Genomic DNA, 24,632 nt, shown 5'->3' with positions numbered 1-24,632 from the left:
TAGTACTTGTCATTCACAATTTTTCAATCAAACTTGACTGTCGGCGTATCTTTTTTTTTCTTTGTTTGTTTTTGTATTTGAAAAAAAGAAGAAGGGATGGCATGTCCCGAGGTGTCTTGCCATTTTATTCTCAAACACTGTGAGCTGAGGGGCTTTTCCACCCTCGTATAATATCCACCCACTATAATATACCCAGTCACGGCTCAGTCTGAACCACCACAATGCAAGACCTGATCAGTCACATCGTTCCTATCATCGTCCTCTGAATGTTTTCTACTTTTTCGTGCGGGTGAAAGAGGGTGTGTAACTATGTGCGTGTGCGTGCGCGTGTGTGTGTATTAGTGGAAAAATGCACTAATCAGATCAGATACAAAATAAAATGATATTCTATGCCACTTTTTTTCTCTGTTGGAAAAAAATATATATATACATTGGCATCGTTATAGTTCTTCCCTCAGTGTTCCTCCAATGTTTCTGTACTATCTTTGTGCCTAAAAATGGAATTTGTTCAACAAAAATATCCATCTATATCTGCTTAGTTTCTGTATTTTCAGAAGAAAATAAAAATGGTGTCTCCAGCACCCTAGGGATGTCATGACGCTCGAAAATGACCTGATTTTTTTTTTTTTTTAATCCTGAATAGAGCAGGGCTTCTTTTTCAAGGACTGCAATAAACCCTGAATGCTATTGAAAGAGCAAATGGGATTCTGCATTCGCTTCTTTTCTTAGGCCGCAGCCTGTGATTGGCACCCAAAAGCATTTATTCAGCAACACAAAACAAAGCAAAAGGAATATTTACTGGAATCCAGACGGACTGCAGTGGCCAAAGTTGCTTTCGGGGGAAAAAAAAAAATCTGCTCCATTAAATTGTTTTTCTGCGAGCGAACGAAGCCCCGAGTCTGGTCCTCCGCTCAGATTCTGCTTTTCCTCTTTTTTTTGTCAGCAACAGGTTTGCTGATGAGACCTTTTTATTGCTCTTGAATAAAATAAAGAAAACCTCCGTGTGGGAAGGTTGGCGTTGGGGTATCCCCCTTCTGCTTCGCTTGAGTTTTCTTCCTTAAAGTACTTTTTCTTTTGTACAAAACGCATTGGAAGGGGACGTGGGACTCGTCAGAGAGGAATCATGGCATCCCTGGAGCTGGCACTCTGTGTTTTGGTGTGGTGTTTCTAGAACAAAGTAGCCATTTCATGCAGTGTTGCAATGCATGTGCCATCGAGGTCTAGACTAAAAACTGTTTGAGTAACAAAGCACCAAGACATTGTATTTTTTTATATTAGCACTGAGGACCAATTGCCCTGTCGGACCAAGCATAACAAAGCTTTTTATGTAACGAAGCTTTCTCTCTGTCTTTCCCTGGCTTGTCTGTGCTCCTTCTCTCCTCCATTGTTGTGACAGCACAAGTGCCAGTCAAGTTGCTCTGTATTAAGAAAATAGTGTTTTTATTATGATTTGAATTGTTATAGTTTTTGTCTACCTCAGCACCTAATCTTAGCCTAATCTTAGAAGGTGCCCAATTATTATTTTTTATTTTCTTTATTTTGTTCTCTTATTGTTGTCAGTTGTATAATTTTTTTTGAAAATTTGCATTAGAGCTTTGCAAAGGTCCTTTGTCTTTTCCAGCGACAACGTGCTATTTTTTTTTCCCGTGGCAGTACGTTTCCTGTTGAGCTGTGCCACCAATCTATAGCCACCGTCTGTTGATATAGAGGTTGTTCTTTTTTGTTTCTTTCCATGTAGAATCAGACACCTCTCTTTGTAACATTTCAGTGTTCTCTGATGGAGTGTGAAAAAAAATAAAAAGGAAAAATAAAAGATTTAATGCTGCAGGTTCTCTTCTCCATGTTGTCACTAAAGTCAATGTTGTGCCTTTGATAGTGAAAATATAAAGTATATTTCTTTTTCTTACATCCTACTAACAGTAGATTGTTTTTTGTAGTGGAATTTTTTTGTATTTTTATTTATGAGTCTCATAATAAAAATCAAATCATGATGTTCAGTTGTATACTTTCAATCTGCGGTTAGAAAAAATAAAAAATGGACTTCATGTTGTCTGTCTTAGCACTCTTTCTGGCTATTTGTTGGATTTTTTTGAGCGAACGTGAGGTGACTGCAGGATGGAGCGCGCAGTGATCGCTTTGTAGCTGTGTTTGTTTGATCTGCTCTACTTTTGCTTCAGAAATATATTTTATTGTTTCATTGTGTGATGAATCACAATCTCTGAAGTGTTTCAGTCCAGTGAAACTAAAACACAAACAGCTTCAATGGCATCAAATTATTTTAGGACTTAAGTTTCTTGGACGTGCAGACGGTAAATAAATGCCTTTTTAATGCTTTTATGCATCTTAGTTACAGCGAATTAATGACATTAAACATGCAGTACATGTACTTTTTAGTATTTCTTGCACTTTCATGCATGTACAGCACCTGTGTGTCAGTTTAAAATGCACTCTACACTGAAGCACAAGCAGCATGGAGCTATTGACTGGTACTAAATGCTGACTCTTCTCTCCTCAGCTGAGCTTTACTGAACACGTTCATGCTCCCGAGAGGATGAATCCTTTTGACTGTAATGATCCCGTAACGTTTCCACCAGCACCGTTCAGGACAAGCTTTACATGCATGAAGGTTAGTTTATTTTCACTCCACTGCTGACGGTTGTGGGAAAAGTTCAGTCTGTGTCTTCTTTCAGCCCGTTTGCACAGTGAATAAATATGGCAGCTAAATAGCTCGTAGCTTAACAAGCATGTCGACGGGAACGGAGGCTGGTCAAAGCGGATCTTCATTTCAGCTGGAAAGTTACTGTCTGAGTTTAGTGTTTACAGGTTGTCCAAACATGAGTTCAGTGTCCTGACACACAGTGATCTGACATGTTAAATCCTATTCTTCACCCAGCGCTCAGCTTCCGCCCTGCTGATAGGAATTTAACACAACAGGCGGCTCACTGTAACCTCTTCTGCTCCTGCTGCTCTACGACACGAGCTTTGCCAGTCGGGCCGAATGGAGCACGCTCGCTGTTTCCCGACAGGTGAGGCCGAGGAGGCGTAGAGCACAAGTTTAGCTTCAGTGAATGATGATCACAGTCACAGAGACACTGTTTGTGGACTGACACGTCATTTTTCAACGCTGTGAGATAAATAAAAATCCACTCGTGTCCATCAAACTGGGCGGAGACAGACGTTTCAGGGTAAGACAGCAGAGCGATGCGTGCATAAACACCTGGACGGGGGCGTTTTTTACTGGATGAACTGAGTCATCCTCTGCTGACGGCTGCTCTGAATGAAATGTGTTTGTATTCACGGCGTGTGTCCAAGTATTTTACTTTTCAGAATGACTGAATGAAAAGTCACCAGACAACAATAATTACACCATAATTATATGAACATTACCTCCACAAAGCGACAGCCTGCTGATCACTTGTCTACTCTGAAGGACCTTGTGCAGTACTTACGAGTACTCATTTTCATAATCTAGTTCTACTGTATGTAGGATCTGCTTGTTATAATGTGAGTGCTGTTATGCTTTAAAGGTCCAGTTTGTCAGATTTAAGGGTATTTATTGTCAGAAATGGAATCTAATCTTCATCAGTATGTTTTCATTAGTGTATAATCGGCTGGAAACCGTGGTGTGTCCAGACTTTTACTCCTTTGTTAAGTTTTTACAGTCGTTCAGCTGACGATTTTCTCCAAAATCACTTATAATAAGTGCATTTAAAAGGAATAAAAGACAAATAATCCGACAAATAATCCGACCAAATCTCAACACAACAGAATGCAAAGCTTCCAAATTTTACTCTGTAAATCCTCAAAAAGAGCTACAAACAAAAGAAAAATCTAAAATACTCATCAAACATTTGGTTTGAAGTAAGGTCCCACCCCTCACTGGGCAGACAGCCAATCATACTTTAGGATAATGGGGTGGCACTTGGGGCGCCCAGTGAGATCAGTGCAGCCCCCCCCCCCCCCCCCCCCCTCCCCGCTGGACAGTCCCTGCCTTAGAATGAGCTCTTCATACCTACAGACGGAGCAGCTCCTCTTCACCATGTTTCTACGGTGGCCCAGAACGGACAAACCAAACACTGACTTTTGTTCAGGGACCTTTGTGTTTTGGGATTTTTAGCAAGAGGCGGGTGAGGCAAAGGGCGCTCAGTCGGTTGCAATCTGCAGCCTCACCACTAGATGCCACTAAATCCTCCACGCTGGCCCTTTAAAGAGCAAAACATCCTCAAAACATGAAGCGAAGCAAAAAGAAAAAAGTTACCTGCAAGCATTCACCTGAAGGATGGTTTGATGGCGACTCAAAGCAGAGCACCTGACAGAACCTGCGCTGTCTGCTTCCCTCTCGCCACCTGGCCGGGACGTGCGAATGGTAACTGCCGCAGCGCTTCAAGCCTGGCTGCCTTTTGTCTGCTCTGCCTCTCGTGCCACAGAGGTCATAAACGCTATCATTAGATATGCAGGGCGTGCGCACGTGTGCGCCTCCATCGTCACACACGCTCGATCGTCATTACAGAGGAAGCGAGTCGAGACAGAAAATGTTGAGGGTAGATTGACCTGAACAAGGTCTTTTTGTGGCAGGCTGTCGTTCATGTTGATCTGTTGTGTTTTCATTCGGTTTGACATCTAACCTGCAAACATCGTGACGCACAGTCGAGACGTCTTGTTCCAGTGTGTCACTAAATACTAAATGAAGCCCAAAAACAAAGCTGGAGATGCACCTTTATGCATAAGTCTTTGTTTGTCGGCAGCTCAGCACAGGATTGGAGGAACTACTTAGATGTTTTACTTTAGTTAAAGTACTATTAGCACACAGTGAAAACCCTCTGTTACAAGGCCTGGGTTTAAAAAGTAAAAGTACTCTGTGTGGCTGTCGTCCTCCTGTCTCTGGTCTCTTTAGATTACCGTGTCTCCTCATTCATGTCGACGCAGGAGTTTCCTGTTGGAGTCGGTTGAGGTGGAGCTCATTTTAACTGTTTTGAAAGGACTGAAACGAACGATTCTTTTCATTCTGGGTGAATCTGCTGATCATTTTCTCCAATAATCGATTGATTTGGTTTGAAAACATTCAGAATTAGAAGTCAGAATAATCCAGAGCCCAAAGTGACGCCTTCACAATGTTTGTTTAGTCCAACCAACAGTCCAAAACTCAAAATCACTAAAAGCAAATTCTCACATTGTCAAAATAGTTTCCCGTGAATTTCCTAGTCTCTGTATCGATTAATCAACTAATTATTTGAGCTGTCAGATAAATGAAGTGGAGTAAAAACTACAATATCTCTCTGAAATGTCGTTCAGCAAAAGTATAAAGTTTCACGGAAGCAAAATACTCAAGTGAAGTACCTTCAAGTACTTTACATTTGTACTTATTTGTACGTGCTCTGTTTCTACCACCGGAAACACATCAATCAATCTTCAAATCATGAATCATTTTCTAATAATAATTCAGCTGTTGCAAATAAGAGAATACAGGATATTGTTTGATACGAAGGGTCCTGATTCCCAGAGCATGACTCTTCTGCAGCACAATCCTTTGAATCTTTAAAACCTCTATGGCTGAGCTTCAAATGCTGCATTCACACCAAGGTGGCAGGATGGGAAAAAAAAAACCTCCCTCACCTTAACATCACATTAATTACTTCACATCAGTGCACAGGTGAGGTCACACCTGTACAGCTGTGGAACGTATAACACACTGCACACGGTGTGAAAAGTTACACATATTTGATGTGTAGTTTAAGTGCTAAAATAGGCAAAACGTTTCTCAGAATGTACCAAACTGAGTAATAAAAACTCAGCAGGCCGCTGTAATTTTGTCCCCAGGAAAGTCAATCTGTGTGTCCGACAAACAAGCGTCCGATTGGTCCTGATAGAGCTGCTGTATTTGCTCATTTCCTCTCGCTGGCACACAGAATCAGATCCCAGCTTCAGTGTATTGGAAACTAATGAGGCAGCTCTCGGCGTCCGTGTCCACTTATTCACTCGCTCCCAAGTTTAACACCCAAAACAGCTCCGCGGTTTGTTGATTTTTTCTTTTACTTTTTTAGATTTGGCAGAAAACAAAAACAGGAAATGAGAGAAAACAGTCTCATTGTGAGCGGTTTTGTTGGACTCGCTGCTTTGGTGTGACTTTGATCTTATTTTGGGGTATTAGGAAGGAAGGGGCAGGGGGTGCTGAATGGTTTGTCAGGATGGTAATATGAAGAGTGGAGGGCCTTTGTGTTGCAGCGTGAGGCTCCAGCTCTGATCTTTGACCCACATATCTCAAGGCTGGATTCTTTAGGCTCCCAGCCGTCACCACTGAAGTGATGCGTCGCTGTTTTGGGGCTTTAAAGTGAAGGATTGGATGAAACTCTTCTGCTCCTCTCACAACAGACTTTATTAAACCAGACCATATGACTTGGAGCAATCAGATCTGAGGTCTGCTGAGCACAAACATGTGTTTTTCTTCATATTCACATCCTGTCTCATGTCTCCAGCATGTTTTCATTGAGTCCTTTGCTTCATTATACAGTCAACAAATCAGCTCTTCTGTTCACCATCAGGCTCAGTTCAACAGTTATAAAGCCAAAAGAATTTGAGTTATACAGGTTCCCGCCTGACGTTCAATCAGCAAACGAGAAACAAAACAAACTGGAGGAAAATCTGAGAAAAGGCGGACGATCCCATCCTGTCACCTGAACCCACTCCAGCAGTATCTGTGTCCATTTTCATGTTTGGGTGACGCTGTGAAATACTGCATACAAATACTATGAGGCGTATTTGTGTTTAACCTTTCACACCCAGCTGTTTGAAGCTGTTTGTGTTTGATTATTATTACAAAAATACAGTAAATAAATACTTTGATGTCCTCTGAAGGTCAATCTGACAAAAGCTTCTTTATTGGACACCATCAGTGGACGAATGTATCTCAGTATATTTGCTCAAGTACTGTACTGTAGGACAAATTTGAGGTACTTGTACTTAACTGGGGTTCTCTTCTCATTCTACTTCAGAAGGAAATACTGTGCTTTTCACTTCACTACATTTATGTGACTTTACATACAAAACTGTCCTGATAATCGGCTGATCGGAGGCTTTGCTGCTTCTTCTTTTAATAATTTTGATCATCTTAAATCTGTTTGTAGTAATGTTCAGCTTTGGACTAAAAATCTGTGCAAATGTTCTTGAAAATGAGGGATTTTAGTCATTTTTGAAAATATTCATTTCATGTCTTTTGTCTCTTTCACAGAACTCGATAAGAATAAAAGCTGACTTATTGATGACTGAAGTCAATATTCAGAGACTCCATCCTGACTGTCCCTCTCTGCTGCTGGGGGAAAGTGATGCTGTTGTGCATGGCGCCATCCTCTGGCTGCTGCCATCAACTGCAGGAGTTCGTTCAATCAACGAGCTGTTTGTAATAAATGAAGAGCTCTGCATTTATATCTGTGTCTGTGTTGATAATCAAACACCGTAAGTCACAGAATAAACAGTAAAATATCAGCTGACACATTTCAATTACAATTTAATATAAATCACAAGTCAGAAAATCACATTACAGTGTGACAATTAGGAAAACAATACATTTGACACTGTTGTCCAAAATAAGATTAATCAGAAATAATCATTATTGGATATCAGATCAATAATGTAAAGGCAATGCTAAAGTCCAGAGGACCACAAACATTTTATAAATTCTGAGTTTTATTAGAGGTGTTTCTTATATTTCGTCTGTTTCTGTTTCACAGCGACAGAAAAGCCTCGTCAGCAGCTCGTCACCGTGAAAATAAGACGAAGAAACATTTCAGAATAATGACAGGAGTTTTAATAACGTATTCATATCATTTTACAATTTATTTGCTCATTTAAAAAATGTTTTATCCATTCGTCGTGTGATTCATTTATTTTTTTACTTCTATAATTACAGCCCATAAAAATGAAGGTTGATAAATTCTTTATTTGAACACATCGTTACATCAGGATAAAACATGGTTACATTTGTTGAAATATGATGATATATGCAACTCTTCCTCTTTCATATATAATTATGTATCTTATCTTTTTGATTCAGCAACAAAATTAAATTTAAAAAAAAAACTAAAAACTTCACAGCGCACATCTGTTACTGCACAGAAACTATCCAAGCTTCTGAAAATCATTTTCATGAGGTGACACATTATTACTGATATGTGTTTGAAGCTGAAGTTTCCACCATTTTACTTAGAGACTTTTGATTTACCGTCACATGAAAATAAAGTAATAATATTCATCTCAACAATATCTAGAATTTCAGAAATTCCACATTCAAGACAAGCAAACATGCAGTCAGATGTTTTCTTTAACATATAAAAACAGGTAATCTTATGCAGTTATGACCTCACTGATTATTTATTAGTCCATGTAAATACTTATTGTACATATTTATATAAATGTTTCACTCAGTAATATTAAAACTTGACAGTTTGCAAACATCTCTTAGTCCAGACTGAACCTTTTACAGTGTCCTCAATGAATCCAGCATCATGTTTTCATCACAAATATTTGTCAGCTTTCCTTTCAGATTTGACCATTTTAGACTTTTTAAGGCACAAATTATGTTGATGATATTCCAGATTTGTTTTAAATGAACTCATTTTGGTTGGTTCTGTTGGTTATTTGACCTCTGTACATAGGCTCATCTACAGGAAGCCTTTCCCTGTTCCATTACCGGGAGTGCCTCCCTGTATCCACTGAGCTGCACAGGGCGTAGAGCCAAAAACTTTGGCCTTTTTAATTCAATCTTCTACCCACTGAGCTTGAGTCCACAGCAGCGCAGGGCTGAGCCTCAGGCGACCTGCCACACTGACCACAGCGTGCCCAGTGTGATGCTGTAGGCCACCATGGCCACTAAGTAAACTCTGAAGAGCAGCACGTCCAGCACGTAGCCGACCTGCAGCCACTCCTTAGCCACTTCTCGGCACCTGTCCCTCTTCTCCAGGAAGTGGCGTATCGCCGTCACTTCCTGCAGGATGTTGTCCATGACCGGCGGGGCGGGGTCCCTGGAGGGGGGCAGGCCCAGTCCCAGCAGCCCGGCCTCTCTGTCGTGATGACTCAGCCTTCGGCCGATCTCACAGGTGTGGTGGATGGTGCACTGGGCTGCAGGATGGAACAGGACTTTATTTTACTTTGGAAATCTCTAATAATCTCTAATCATAATAATAATCTAAGAATGTCTAATATGCAACACCAAAGGAAGGAAATAAAGGAATGAAATGTAAATTAATGTAATCGCACCCAGCTTATGTTTTTATTCATATAATTAGGAAACCTTGTTAATGAATGTATCTGCAAAATGCTCACTGACAATTTATTTTCTCATGGATTCACATTTTCCATCAAAGTGAGACTAGTCGGACTCACAGGAAGTAAACTTATATACAAGCCTGCCACTTGCCGACTAATTCAGTCTGCATTCTTCTCTCCTTTTGACTGAAACATGCTGTCTTTTGTGGGTTGGTTAAAATCCTCAGTAAGCCTCTTCCCTGTTGTACCTTACCTGTCCCATAGTTGCTGTCCTTGTAGTGCTCCAGGTCGGAGGCCTGGGAGGACAGTCTGGAACAGAGGCGGTGCTTCTTGTGGATGCAGAAGACGACTGGAGCTCTTTCCAGCACCAAGTATTTCACCCAGTGTGGAACGGGGGTCTGCAGGTCCTGCTTGTGCACCAGACGCACAATCAGCACGGTTTCTGTTAGGCTGATGACCAGGAGGGCCATGCAGACCACGAAGTACACACCTGCAGAACAGAGGAGGGACAAGGTGTTTGATGATGATCGCCCTGTGGGTATTCTTTAAAAGCAGACAGCAGCAGGCTCTTGTGGGTGATTTCATCTTGGAGATTGTATGTGTGTGTGTGTATGCGTGGCTTCCTCCAACAATCAGGGAGTTTGAGCAGGAACGGTTGTGTTGTTGCCCTCAGAACTCGTTGTGTCCAAGAACATGTGTGTGCCTGAGCGACTGCCTTGCAGAGATTCTGTCCTAAATATGAACTGCTGTGCAGCAGTAATAGATCCCAGTCACCTATCAGCGGGGTTCCTATGGCGGTGGCGGGCAGAGTGTCAGACACAATGATGAGGAAGACGGAGTAGCCCAGCAGCAAAGTGATCTTGAAGGAAACCCTCTCTCCGCTGTCTGGTGGCAGATAGAAACCCACGATGTCCATCACCATCAGGAAGATACTGGGCAGCAGCAGGTTCACAGTGTAGAACAATGGACGCCGCCGGATCACCACCTGGACAGAGAAGGTTTTACAGCAAGTCAAAATGACTGCTGTGAAAAAGGGCAGGATATGATTAACTTAGCTTAGCTTAGCTTAGCATAAAGACTGGAAATGGGGGAAACAGCGAACCTGGATCTGTCCTAAGTCTGTCATGAATAAACACATTTCTCCTTGGTTTAATCTGTTCACAAACAGAACCGTAAAAACAGCAGTTATCCATCCTGTTCTTGGCTTTACCACAGGCTGCCAGGTATGATTGATAAGAACAGGTTTTCATTCTCAGTTTTTATGCTGTAGATGAACTAATTATTTGGACACACGTTTACTTAATAAATATTTTCCTTTTTTTAAAAAAGTATAATTTGGAGCATTTTCTGCTTTAATTACAGACTTAACAGCAGAGACACAGTAGCCAGACCTGAACCAAGGACCAAGCATACAGCTCATAGAAAGCACATTAAACCCCAGATGTTTCAAATAAAGTCAGATAAAATATTTATTATTATTTATTTTAGAAGCATTAAAACTGTTTTATTTCTAAAACAAACAAACAAACAAACAAACAAACAAAAAACATATACAGGTCAGTAAGAAACTCAAATGGTGAATAATTGAGTTCCCAGCCCACGAGACCGTTAGATACGGCCCACGATTCAAATCATAAATACAAAAAATAAACAAACAACTTTTTTTTAATCAGCGTTATGGAAAATAGCATAAAATAGTACGTCTCACGTTTTTCCGAGCGTTTCATGAACGCAACAAACGCGTCGCGGTTTATTTCGCGTCAGCGCAAAATGGCGCGTGTCAACAAGACGGAAGTAGCCGCCGAGTGTCGCACTTTTCAAGAGAAATGAACAAACTTTTGTTTTTTCGTTCCGATAGAAGTCAAACCAGTGTGTTTAAAATAGTTTGTTAGCTAAGAGCGATGACAAGGGCGAATTCTGAGCGTCATTACAGCTACAAACATGCTAACCTGGATGAGCTACACGGACAAATCTGCCCGGATACACTGAACGCTCTTCAGTGGAGTTTGGATGCTCAACAAGCACAGAGAGGCGGTTTGCGCTGAGCGAGCTAACAGCTAAGAAGCTAAAACCTCCTTCAGAGAAGAATTTGTGGAGGAGAGCCTTGTTGCTGCTGTGGAGCTGAGAGCAGCAGACAAAGTCAAACTGTTCAAAATGTCCGTTAGTCTGGAATAATTAAGCTTCAAAGCAACGAGCTGCTGCTGAGAGTATCATCATCATCATCATCATCATCATCATCATCATCATCACTACGCCTGACTTAAGAGCCAGAGAGAAGCGGTTCCAGCCATCGCAGAGGTGAGTGTTTATATATGTGTTCAATAATTTAGTATGGCCAGAGCCGCCACCAAGGTGGGCCAGGGGTTAAGGCCCCCTCAGGTGAGCCCTCTTCACATATGCATAATCAGCTTCTCAGGTGCTGCCGAATCACTGTGCTACAGGCAGCTAATTCAGTGTACTGGTGTGACCCGCAGAGACTATAAAGGTGTCTGAGGTGTCATTGTGAAGCTAACTTTTAAATGGATCAAAATTCAATATTATTCCTTTATCACATTATTCCTTCAGTAAACTACACTTATGGTCAGTCTTGAGTTAAAACACTCACATGGAACTTCATCTCAGCGTAATAGTCGTCGTTGTCCACGCTGAAGCTCTTGTAGTTGGACAGTATGTGCAGCAGCTCCCACTCCCCTTGGTTCATGAAGACGCTCTTGTCCTCCCTGAGCTCCTCGGGGCTTCGCATCAGGGTGATGTTGATGTCATCAACTGCAGATCGAACACAATGATGGAAGCAGCGTGAAACCGCCCTGGCAACAAGCTACCTTTCGGCCAGCGCTGGTGTCACAGCGGGAGAGAGTTCATGGATGCACAGAACAGAGCAGTCGTTCTACTAAAGCTTGATAGAGGAGTTGAAGAGAGAGCTGCGTGTTTCTCTCTAATGCCAGAGAGCATTTTCACCATTTTTACAGCAAAAGTGAAAGAGTCACAGAGAGGGATGTTATCCACGTGAAAGCCTGAAATCTGCCTGAATTAGTAATGAACTGTACAATCGGTAGAATTAAACCAAACTATCAGTTTTATTTTGGTAAAAGGTTTGAGAAGCTCCTCGTAAGTCGGACATTTTCAAAGTAAATTAATGTGGAGTTGGTATTTTTGTCGAAGTGTAATTTGGGTTCTTTACAGCTCGGCTCTTATTCTTCTCAACCATCATGATCACATCGTGCACACAGAGCTACGGCAAGTACAGCAGGTCAAAGCTGAACCAGGAGGTCGGTCTGTGACCTGTGATGAGTGTTTATAACCAACAGTTTGGGAAATAATTTTAGCGTTCTCCTTCGTTTCCTCCTCTTCGGCTAACCTTGGTTTTTGTCTGATCGTCTGCCTGCTTCTTGTCCCATCTTATTTAATTTAAGTGATGTCTCAGATTTCCCAGACATCAGCATTCAACTCTATGAATTCAGCTTTATTATCTCATAGAAATGATGGGCCAAGCTATGAAAATGGGACTCTAGTCATAAAAATACGTGTCCTTTAATGCTGTTTTAAGCTAACATTGCCTTCTAACATTACATTGTACAGCAGCGATCATTATCATCCACTTGGAGACTTTAACCACTTTAACCTGTTAATGCGTTCAGGTAACCACACGGCGTCCATATAGAGGAAAAAAACTGTATGCTTTGTGGTTTAATGAAACTTAATTTAGAAAAACCTAATTCACATCACGCCAGATAAGCAGATGCAGATCCTGATGGCAGTTTTTTATATGAAGGATTCAATTTTAAAGACCAAATTAATAATGTTGTGAAATGCATAAAAACTTGGTTTAAAGAAGAAATGTTGTAAAAGTGTGTGAAGATGGTGGGGAGTGTCTTACTGGTGTGCAGCCAGCTCTGGAAGGTCAGGCTGCATTTCTGGACATCGAAGGGGAAGTTGTAGATGTTGAGCGTGCAGGCTGTGACCACCTGGATGGGCTTGTAGTTGCGCACCAGTCCGTCATGTGTCACATAGACGTAAGGTATATCCGGAGACTTCCCCACATCTACGCTGCAGGTTACAGACAAAAATGACAATGACGGTTTAGTTCTGGGACTAAAGTCGAGCGGAACAAAAGGCCGAGGCGACAGCAGCAGCAGCAGCTCTTACAACTCATTGATGAGGATGTCAGGAACCCACACGTTAGCGGTCGGTATAGAAACTTGTTTGACTTCATCGAAGTCTTCGGGGTTCCAGACCAGGAATTCATCTGTCCACGACTGAAACAGGGGGAGAAGCTAAATGAGTAAAACACCACGAAAATATGATGACAAATAGATCTGTTTTTGTTGCATAAGGTGTGTAAACTTGGACAGCGTCAGTGTCTCAGTAACAGAAAACACACGATAAAGGTGTTCTGTGAAGGTACAGAGACATCGGTTAAAAGTCGTTTTGAAGAGGATTGAAACACAAAATTACCACATGATTAAAACTGTAAACATTCGCTGTAATAAACATGACAAACTGATGTGATCAGATACATGATAGCGTAATACTGCAGTACGTTCCTGATGCAGTATCTACATGTACCTTCCAGTACATGTTATGATGTCTTTCTCTCACCTGTCTGTACCAAACATATGTTGTCAAAACCTGGTTCTTCTCATCCTGTAGTGGAGTACAAGATCATAAATTCATTATATATCAATTCATTGTACATCTGTGACATAATATTCCCATAAAATACATAGTTTATGACAGTTAATGCATATTTCCATTTACAAATGTAAATAATATTGGAAATTTAACAATGTTAATGGGGTTATTTTTTAATAAAGCTTCAGATAAAAATTCCATTAATCTGGATTTTTGGCCTTTTTCTCAGAACACTGTCATGACTTTAACATTTTAATACAGTGAAGCTTTTATTTCGTCTGCTGGGAAAACAGCCTGTTGAACTTCATCCTGCCAATCTGATTCAAAACATCATTTTTCTAGCAGCTCTCGTCTAGTTTGTGCTAATTTAGTAGAAAACAGACTGGGAATATGCACCGTTGAAGCACAGTATCCACCGCCACGATAAGGACTCACGGTGATTAAGGTGGCCGCTTTTCCTCCTAATCTTCAGGCCGTGTCTGAAGAGGAGCGCTGTCGAAGGATTGTGTCGACGCGTGTTTCTAAATTAATGTGTTTAATCAAATTACCGCTGGGACCAGGTAGAGTTTCAGCCTGAGAGGGACTGAAGCAGGTTAATCCATCCGCGCTGCCGTATTAATACGAGGTTAATTTAAAGCGTCACTAATCAAATTTGACCCCGTAAAGCTTCAGTTATGTTTGTGTGTGGGTGCAGATGATGCCTCGTAACTCACCACGTTGAGGATGGAGTAAACCATGAGGTCTATGGCCACGATGGTGGACGTCCTCCAGTCTTTCACGGGTCTCACGCCCTTCTTGTACCCGGCGCTCAGAAACTCAGAGAGCCGCACTAATGTGGCGTTGGCGAATCTTCCCGTGCTGCTGCCCAGTTTCTTCACTGAAAATGTGCAAAATATTCATCTGTTTGTGTGCAGGAAGATGTCAAACATGCAGCTTATTGCTCATATCCAGCAGGACGTTTAAAAAAAAACAAAAGCTTTTAAACACATTTAAATGTGTTTATTTTCCAGTTGGCCTGAGAGCAAATTAAACTTAATTTAACTTAAAGCAAGCGTTTCTCCTAAATATAATCACCGTTGAAATGAACAGTTTCTTTATTTCAGTAAGATTTAAACAGTGATTAAAGTAATTACAGATAAAAAGCATTTTTTCTCAATTTGAATTAAAAGAATTTAACGATAAATTAACAAAAACATCTCTAATTCTATCTAAGCTAAAACTAAACCCAAAAGAAAGACATGAAGACGATCAGTAAATGAAATGATAATTTATTTTGACTCTAAATGTATTTAGTAACAGTTCGATGCTGTTTTAAGTAATTTTATTTGAACAACTCAATCAAATATTGAAATTTTCATGCAATGAAATGTAAAATATTTGATGTCACTGACTTTCACACTCTTATATTGATTGTATGCTAATTTATTTCAAGGTCACTTTTATTTAATTACAATCATTCGTTTTGAATTTAAGTAATAATTTTATTATTTTTAGTCTATTTTAGACAAACGTCTTTAGAAATAAAAGGCTACATATTGTATTTTTAGGGTCTATTTTTAAAGTTAATTCCTGATGACTTAATAATTCACCACTCTGACCAAAGGACAATATTTGTCAAACTAGTAATTTATCAGAATAACAAAACACACATAAAAACACAAATTCTGAATTATACATTTTGTTTTTAATCTAATTTCTTGTTATAGTTGCTGTCAGCTGTTACTTTTTTTTATTTTTTAGGCACTTGATAGAATTTGTTAATATAGTTAAATGTAATAAATAACAGCTCAGTAAATATTGCGTTCATATAAATATGTTAGCTAAATAATTTTCTGATACTGAGTAAAATGATTCCGTCCAGTGAACTTTAAATCACCATTTTGTCAGATTGGTGTGAATAACCCTGAAGTACAGCTGTAAAATGAGAGTGATCTTCGGCAGGTTAGCGGTTAAATAACGGAGTGTCAGACAGAAGCGGTCTACCTGTGCAGCCTGATGCTCCCTGAATCAGAAGGACGACGAGCGCCGTCCAGGATGGTGAGACCCTCATGGTGTCAGTTCACCTGTGCCGTCCTCTCCCGCTGTGGACGTCTGCCTGCCGCTCTGATGAAAGGCCTCGGGCTGCCTGACGCCCAGACCCTCCATGTCTGTCCACTATATCCATCACTTCGCTCTCATCCACTATCAGAAGCTCGTTAGCGTCACTCAGCTCATCAGGGTGTATCCATCTGCTGCCACGCCACTCCTCCTCCTCCTCGTTCAATAAAGCAGCGGCTCACTGAGATAAATGGAGCTGAAGGACTGCGGAAATACGAGCTAGCGCCCGGATCGTATGTCGCGTCTGAGTAATCTTCACATTAATTAATACGCCAACACCAGGCCGGTACGTTACAGTGATGTGGAACAATTAAGAGACTGTTAGGAAACGAGTGTCAACTCCAGCATTTAATGTCCACTGTCACTAAACCTCCAGAGGCCATTTTCACTTTATTTATGCTCAGATCCCAAATATTGAAGTTGAAGGCTGCTGATATTAAAAAGAAATAATTTAATCAAAATGTGTCTGCATGCAACACAATTGGAATTAAAAAAGCTTTTACAAGTTTGCAAATGCATAATTACACCCGAAACTAGAATAAAACGCCTCTGAGTGTGAAGATGAATGTGTATTTCCAGAACCACAGGCAGTAAAATGCTGCTGGAACAGCCTTAATTCTTCACTCTGAGGCTTTTGGAAACTGGCTGCGGGGATTTGCTCCCATTCAGCCTCTAAAGCTGGTGGGGGGGGGCTGGCCTCTGGGAGACAGTCTGATCCGGCCCACAACTCAGAAATACAAAAAGATGTCTAGAGAGCAGCTGTTTTTGACTAATTCTTTAGACGAACGCGTCCGAATGGAAGAAGGGTCCTCAGCTGTCAGCCAGTGATGATGGACGGTGGGACCTGTTGGTGTTCAGGGTGTTGGAGGGGTGGAGGTCTGGGTTGTGTGCAGGACAGTCTTGATCCTTCACAGCAACAAACCCACATTTCATCCCCAGCCAGTAAAAAAAAAAAACATTTCCACGTTTATCGACTTTAAATCATTCAGGTAAACTGAAAGATGGAGTACACCAAAATAAGAGGGTGTGTGATGAAGCTGAAATGCACCAATCAGAGGACACCAGTGCAGGTGATCGAGCTGAACAATAATTAGTTGTTCTCTCCAGTTTGAAGCTGAAGGCGCTGCAGCCTCTGAGGCCTCGCTGCCATCTCTCAAAACGCATTCATGCTGTTCGATAACGGACTGATTTCTCATGACTTTGTGCTTCAGAAACAAGAACAGGCGGGTTTACGGCTGCTTCAGCTTTATGAGGCTTTTATTTTCACGTATTATCTTCACACAACAGCTGAAAGATTTTTCTTTTATTCCAACAGAACAGATACAGTCGTCTTGAGATTCACAACAAAGTGGAAAACAGAGCTCGGAGTGAACGCAAGGCCATTAGTTAGCTCACACAGACAGTATCAAAGCACTGAGTAAACACTTATCTCCAGCTCTGTTGCGTAACGCCGTGTAAGCAGATCCACTGGAGGAAGAGGTTTGCAGGTACTGTGAAAATTGCATTAATATGGATCTTTCCACCGGCAAGTTTTCTATGACGCGCTTTTGATATTCTTATCATGACTATTAGGAAGCCAACAGGGAATAGAGACACAGCTCTGAGTGGGTTTTATTGATCTATTTCGTGGCAGTGGGATGGAGATTAAAGTATGAATACAATATCATAACATCACACTGGCACTGAGGATTTTCTCCAGAGAGCTGCTTTATTATACAACATCTCTGAGTAAATGTGCACTGTCGGGAAAACATTACAGGCCCGGTGCAGAGCGTCTCTGCCAGGCTGCTGCACGGCGGTGGAGCAGCATCTGGACGTGATTCGCTCAGAATATTTGTCGGATGGTTTCAGACAACTTGAATTCAGCCGTTTGAATCATCTGGTTTGGTGTTAATCAGGAACACGATGATTACTGCCTCAGAGAATTTGAAGGAGACGCGAGCAGGAGACTAACAGAAAGGCTAAACTTATGTGAGACAGGAAGCAAAGACAGACATTCATCAAATTATCCATTATAGACATTCATCACAGTTTACCAACTCATTTCCTGCTTCAGCTTTGACCTGATGTACTCACAGAGTTGAGCGTGTACACATTTCCTGCGCAGTGACGGATTCTTACTGCACGTTTTTACCTTGAAATACCGTCATTTCAGTGTCAGAGACACTCAGGTTTGAAGGATGTTTGAGGGAGGTTGTGACGAATGTGAGCAGCGACGGAGATTCTGCTGAGAGAGCTAATAAAAAAACACTTAGAGCACGGCAGCAGATAGAGAAATGTCCATGAACATGAGGTTAGCGAGATAATGCTACAGCTACGATGGCATGAGGAGGTCAGGCGGTGGAGGGAGGTACGCAGAGACGGTACCAGAGCTGGCACTGAATCAGAGGAGTGACACAGACAGTTGATAAAAGCTATACATATATATGTGTCTGTACAGTACATGTATGTATAAGTATACACACACATAGATACACATTGTTCTGTCTATGATTTGCTCTCTGCTTCCTCGCTGTAAATACGGTCATCACCATAAACAATAAGCGCCTTCACTTCCAGCATTAAATAAACATCATGAAGTCTGTGATGGTGTGGTCAGGCAAAGCTCCAGCTGGCCCAGAGCAGCAGCAGAGTACTGGCATACAGGACCAGAACCAACAGGTAGAAGCGGAACAGGAAGCAGTCGAGCTTAGAGCAGAGGGCCAGCCATTCGGCCTGAGCCGAAGACTCGCTGTCCTCCTGGGATAAGGCCAGGCGGAGGGAAGCCAGCTCCTGGAGGAGCCACTCCAGCCCGGAGGGAGCATCCTGGATCTCATTCAGGGACAGCAGATCCTCCTCCAGCGAGGACTCGAGCTCATAATCTATGAGAAGATCAAAGAATCTGCTTCAAGATGAGATTCATACCGTTTCTCTAAATACATGTGAACAATCCAAACCAATCGTTGTGGATGGGGCAGTTTACTGACGGTGTTGTGATACTTTCAGGAAGACTTAATCTCAGCGGGCCATTGGTCCATCAGTTCTACCTTGACAAAGTCATGTTTTCCATTACTTTCCTTTAGTCAGAAGAACAGCACCAGAACATCGTTAGCGTGTGAAGTTTTCTTAATGTTTGGACTTCAAACTTTCCTGCACAGACAAAAAGTAGCTCGGCTTTCTTTTATCCAAGTGTTCTTTGACCCTTGACTCCAGCGAGGGTCGGGTTTTTGCAAACAGACCTTTAAAGTGGTGAAGCATTAAGCAAGAACACAGTGGAGGTCTCGCCTGTCAGCAGGACTTTTGGAAAAGCTCGTAGCTTACCTCCAGACGGGTTGATGTGGTCGAGGGTTTTGATGGAGGTTAACGCACTCTCGGGGAAGTCGTGACGAGCTGAGCCGTACTTGTCCAGCAGGCAGGCAGATACTGACATTTGCCTGACCTCCTTCTCGCTGTGGTGGAGCAGCTTTACCACCAGTATGGACTTGATCAGGCTGAGCATCAGCAGGGCCATGCACACCGCGAAGAACACACCTGGACGGAGGTGGAGGAAGCCGAAAAGCTTTCAACACAACAGTCAGAGAAAGGCGAAAAGGATGCTGATAGCTGGACTGATCACAGCAGCGTGCAGCCAGTGATGCTGTTGCAGATCGTTCTGTCCACCATAGTTTCACCTGTGCAGATGTTTTCGTGAGAGAGGTTGATAAATTGAAGTCCTAACTGGGCCCTTTTTGTCTTGCTCACCTCAGATTAAACTGAAAAAAGATGGTTTCTTAGAGAAAGACCGGCAGCAGAAGCATGAAGTTTAAAAAGCATTAAAACATCTTTGACGTGCCGTTTAGCTGCTGATTAACCAGCAACATAACAGCAAAGCTTCACAATCTGATTAACGTGTTTACAGATTAAAATGCTTCTCCGTAGCTTGATTAAATCTTTAGTGAAAACGTGCACACTGACCTAAATTGTGTAGTATGTTGTTTTTATAGTTACACCTAAAACTCTGCCATGTTTTTACGTGAAGATCAACCATCAGCCTCAATCAAACATGAGGTTTTTCTGCTGCCAATGATTGACAAGCCGTGGTTTTAACTGATTTACTGTATTTCCTTCAGTGAATCCTTCACTGTGTGAAACCTGGACCAGGATTTCAGAAGATTCACGTTCAGTCTCCTGATCTTTACAGTCTCCTGATATCATTCTAAAGGAATTCTGGGTAGCGGAGTTCAAGTATATAGGAGTTTGTCATGCGAGAACAATGTCTTTTCTTTTTCTGAACAACAGGATGAAATGGACTTTAATTTAGTTTGTATGTCAAACAGACAAAACCAACATCAAAACAACAGAACTGAAGAAGAACAGAATGGAACTTAAACAAAGAAAAATGGATGAAATGAAAAGTCACAGCGTGTCCCACCGATGAGCGGCGTCCTGACGGCGGTGGACGGCAGCTCATCTGTCATGTTGACCCTGAAGACGGTGTAGCCCAGCAGTATGCTGATCTTAAAGGCGATGCGTGTGCCGCTGTTCAGAGGCAGGTAGAAGCTGATCACATCCACCAGCATGAGGAAGATGCTGGGGATGAGGAGTCCCACCACGTACAGCAGGGGGCGCCGGCGGATCAACACCTGAAGGAAAGACGAGGACAGAGATGTGATGGACGCTGAGATTAAACACGTTCCCTCCAGAGGTGGTTTCGCTTTGATCTATCCAGGATTCAGCATGTAGCAGAAGGAAAAACGGGGTCAGGTGCTTCAGTTTCATGGTCCTGGTTTGGTGCATGCTGGACTCAGGACTCACTGGGACACTTGAACAGAACAAAACCATCATCAATGTGCTTTTCCTACTGTGATAGATTAAAATGTCTGCTGTGTAGATGAGCTGTTAGAGGTCAGTGGAGTTTATTTTGTGCTTTTTTTTCTTCGTTTTGTGTGAATATTTTGACCCAAAGACCTAAAATTATCCAGTAATTCACTGGAAAGAAACTAAAACTATTGAAGAAACTGAAAACTGAGGCTCATTCCAAGTGTCAGTGTGATTTTAAACAAAGTTTTCTCACTTCTGGAGCAGAATCCACTGAGCCTGTAAGGCATTTATTGCATTGCATGATATGTGTGTGTGGATGTGTTGATTAGTTTGAGCCATAAGACTTCTCTTTTCTTAACCTTTGCTTCATACAGAACATTTTCTCAGGATCTTTTCCATCAGAAACTCCTCTCATACGACACCGTTTTACCTCTAGCAGCAAAACTACCACAGTGCAACAATATCCCAGTGGGCCATGAAATGCTCCATTACCAAAAAGCCTTCGCTCTTTGAGCTGAATAAATAGCAGCCCTCCCTGGTCCACCTGCAATGGGCTGTGGGGCCATTTTCCTCACCACTAACAAGAAGTCCATTGATCAGGCAGCCACTGAGACAGTCTCATTATGGTTGCTCACCCTCCCCTGTCTATCAGCCTCCCTCTCTATCTGTCTCTTTACTCGCCAGAAGCAGCCTCAGTCTCATCATTTGGCATTAGCTCACTCGCCCGATCCATGAAGGTCGCGGCCGATGGCTTTACACTTTACAATTCCACTGCACAGCGTGACTAACCCACAGAGGGCCACAGTTTAACGCTCGCTATCGATAAGCAATCACAGCCATCACACCGCAGTCGCTGGCCCACCTGTTACAGAGCTGTTACACATCCACAGCATTCGACCATTAAGACGCCATTACACAGACATTACTGCAGAATCACTGTCTGTCACAGCTGAACCTTTTTACTGTCTTACTTTACTGTAACTTTGTACACGATGGAGACAGTAAGGCACCTACATTGAACTGGATGTGGGCATAGTCGGTGTTGTCTTGGTGGACGTGCCAGTAGCGGGAGGGAAGGGACAACAGTTCCCATTCTCCGTCATTCATGAACTCCCTCTTATCATTAGCGATGTCCTCGGCGCTCCTCCACAGAGCCAGGTCTATTTCTTTCACTGCAGAGGGAGATAATGAGGGGTAAAATCAGACAGAAGGTGGAGGGACAGTGGAGGAAAGCTCTAATATTTCATTTCTTTCAAACACAGTAAGAGCGTCATCACAGGTTGTGTGTTAACATGGATTCGTGGAGTTATTTCACGTTTCCTGACACCATTCAGAGACATGCAATCCTGATTATTTCATTCTTCATCCTTCAGGTGCATCAGTCACACAGCGACCATCGCAGCTGAATGCTGAGCTAGTGATCTACAAAATAACCTCAATTCACTCTAAACTGCGTCTTGGCTAGATGACATGGTTAGATGTCCCAACACTGAGGCGCACTGGGAAGCGTCGCTAACAGACCAAAACCACCAATCACAGGCAGGACACCGACCTGAGTGAAGCCAGCTGCGGAAGGTGAGGCTGCAGTTCTGCTTGTCAAACGGGAAGGCGTACATCTCCAGGCTGCAGGCCAGCACCACCTGCATGGGCCGGTAGTTCTTCACCGAGCCGGAGGAGTTGACGTACACGTAGGGGATGGGAGGGGACTTCCCCCCGTCCACACTGGGAAGACGCACAGAGCAGAGGGGACGAAAGGTGAGACGTGGACGCGAGACCGCTCAGGTTCACGTTCACAGTGTGTTGATGTGACCTCAGGTTCCCATTACTCATTAAAGACTGACTGCTGTTTCTCAACCTGACCGGCCAATCAGCATCCATGAACAGCCTTATGTCAGCAGGCGTTTGATAAGTACCATTGATATCTCTTAGTATTAAACATGAGATACGACGAAGGACATTTTTAAATTCTGCTTGTAGCTGCTTTAAGGATTCAGTGCTTGGGGATTATGGACTCATTCAAAGTCTCTGCAAGTTGATTTTCATAGTTTACTGAGATCAGTGGAGGTCAGTGGCGACCTGAAAAGAAGGAAAAGGATATTCCAGAATCTTGGATCCTTCTTTAAACCCTCACTGAAGGACACTGTAGACTCATTAAAATACTTTAAAGGCTTCGCTTCTGCAACTTCTTACAATTCGCTGACGATAATATCGGGTATCCAGATGGCGTCAGACGACAGGGAGATCTCATTGATGCCATCAAACTCCTCCGGATCCCAAACCAGGAACTCATCAGTCCAGACCTGAAAACAAATAGATGATACAAGATACTCAGCCACTGAGGAGGGAGACAGTTGGAGCTGATTTCATTTTGAAAACTCAGATCTTTATGCAGGAACAAATTTTGGTTTTACTTCAAGTTTTACAACGAGGAACCAAGAGGAAACAGAGTAAACGAGAGGCCACCGACCTGTCTGTACCAGATACTTGTAGTAATGCTCTGGGTTTTTCCATCCTGCAGACAGGAGAGTGTTTTAGTGACACTTTTACTGTGAGTTGACTGGACGAGACAACGAAGAAGCCAGAGGACTTATAAATAAATGATGTCAAAATGCACCAAAACCATAATGAACAGTGGAATCTCAGGGGACACTAACAGGACTTTGTCTTGTCATGAAGTGTTTGATTTCATTGGGCTTGTGTGCGGCTAAAGGCTTACACACCACGTCGAGGACGGACTGCAGGATGAGGTCAATGTGGACGGTGGTGAGACTCGTCCAGTTGTGAACGGGTCGAACGCCGCAGTCGTACTTCCTGAGGAGGGTCCTGGTCAGCTGGTTCAGAGCTGAGCGCTTCGGCTTCTCTGGCACACATCCGGCCAGATGAGCTGAAAGGCAAAGCTAGATTATCATCTGCCCCGGGGCCACGGACCATCGGGGGCCCGGAGCTCCGGGTTCACTGCGTGACAATCAGTGTGCGGTAATTTGATTAACTGCAAATGTGTTTGGTGGTAAACACAAAACTGGAACGATGAGGAGCTTAAGGAGGCTCAGCTCCTTCATAAGTGTAATACCTTTATAGTTTCAGTTGAAATTATGCTGACAAGGGTTATATTTGTAAAAAACACTGCTATATCTAATATATGGCATATTAGCACTAAATCTGAAAGGTACTTAAAGGCAACACAAGGCAGAAATAATGGGTGAAGGTGGCGGGGGGGCTGATAAAAGGCTGAGGGGTGTATGAAGTTGATCAATACAGTGCAAACTGAGAGTAAACACGAGGGGTATTGATGAGTTTATCTCATTTTTATGCTGACAGGCCTCCAGTTTTTATGAAGCAGTCAGGACAGTTTGGAAAAACACACGATCACCTCGGCTTCTCACACAATAATACAAACATATTTGCTCATTTTCGTGGTGGTTTGATGATAACCAGCAACCAGGAGGACACAATGACTGTGTTTTCACATGAGATATGATTGAGTTTCAAAGTACTGAAGCTGAATCACAGAGATTGAGTGTTATAACTTCAAACAGTGCTGTGTTTGAGTGTTTGTTTGGCTCTATTTAATGGAAAATATCGCAAAACAGAAAAGTGTTGGAACAAACCCCTGCAGGCAGTTTTTAACTCACATAAATGTGTTGTATTTTTTAGGAAATGCAGCTGTCTGCTCGTCTCTTTAGCCAATAAAAGTTTCTTACCTGAGAACAACAGCATTAGCCAGAGGAGAGACATCAAGCTGAAAATCAAGCTTCCAGATTCCAGGTGTTATCCAGGTGTCGCATCAAAATGTCTCCTCGGCAAACGCAAAAATATCCACAGTTTCATCAAATACGCTCAAGAGTAGCGGTTACTGGGTGAGGAGG

The 24,632-nt window shown here is 42.4% G+C and overlaps 2 protein-coding genes across 2 annotated transcripts; both read right to left on the bottom strand.

The window, feature by feature from the left end:
- Positions 1-8,800: 8,800 nt before the first annotated feature.
- Positions 8,801-16,035, bottom strand: htr3a (5-hydroxytryptamine (serotonin) receptor 3A). Its single transcript, XM_076751007.1, has 9 exons — positions 15,954-16,035; positions 14,604-14,767; positions 13,858-13,902; positions 13,405-13,514; positions 13,136-13,305; positions 11,864-12,024; positions 10,033-10,243; positions 9,507-9,748; positions 8,801-9,082 (listed from the first exon to the last, which is right to left on the bottom strand). The coding sequence occupies exons 1-9, from the start codon at positions 16,033-16,035 to the stop codon at positions 8,801-8,803; spliced, it is 1,467 nt and encodes a 488-aa protein (XP_076607122.1).
- A 2,547-nt stretch (positions 16,036-18,582) lies between these two features.
- On the bottom strand, positions 18,583-24,501 carry htr3b (5-hydroxytryptamine (serotonin) receptor 3B). The gene is made up of 9 exons (XM_076750880.1): positions 24,468-24,501; positions 23,487-23,650; positions 23,234-23,278; positions 22,957-23,066; positions 22,319-22,488; positions 21,781-21,938; positions 20,378-20,588; positions 19,288-19,497; positions 18,583-18,848 (listed from the first exon to the last, which is right to left on the bottom strand). The coding sequence occupies exons 1-9, from the start codon at positions 24,499-24,501 to the stop codon at positions 18,583-18,585; spliced, it is 1,368 nt and encodes a 455-aa protein (XP_076606995.1).
- Positions 24,502-24,632: the final 131 nt, after the last annotated feature.

This window comes from Chaetodon auriga, chromosome 15 (assembly GCF_051107435.1).
Source record: "Chaetodon auriga isolate fChaAug3 chromosome 15, fChaAug3.hap1, whole genome shotgun sequence".
In the NCBI taxonomy this organism is placed as follows: domain Eukaryota; kingdom Metazoa; phylum Chordata; class Actinopteri; order Chaetodontiformes; family Chaetodontidae; genus Chaetodon; species Chaetodon auriga.
Note: the sequence above shows the minus strand (reverse complement) of the source record. Positions and strands in the feature narration are given on the sequence as shown.

Bases quoted from the DNA above. Each gene is read 5' to 3' on its own strand.
- htr3a (XM_076751007.1), bottom strand. From the start codon at position 16,035: ATGGAGGGTCTGGGCGTCAGGCAGCCCGAGGCCTTTCATCAGAGCGGC. The intron at 13,306-13,404 runs GTAAGAGCTGCT...TGTAACCTGCAG, and splicing joins GACATCCTCATCAATGAGTT to CGTAGATGTGGGGAAGTCTC. The intron at 10,244-11,863 runs GTGAGTGTTTTA...TTCTCTGTCCAG, and splicing joins ACGCTGAGATGAAGTTCCAT to GTGGTGATCCGGCGGCGTCC.
- htr3b (XM_076750880.1), bottom strand. From the start codon at position 24,501: ATGTCTCTCCTCTGGCTAATGCTGTTGTTCTCAG. The intron at 22,489-22,956 runs GTAAGAAGTTGC...GCGTCTTCCCAG, and splicing joins GATATTATCGTCAGCGAATT to TGTGGACGGGGGGAAGTCCC. The intron at 21,939-22,318 runs GTCGGTGTCCTG...CTCCCTCTGCAG, and splicing joins CCGCAGCTGGCTTCACTCAG to TGAAAGAAATAGACCTGGCT.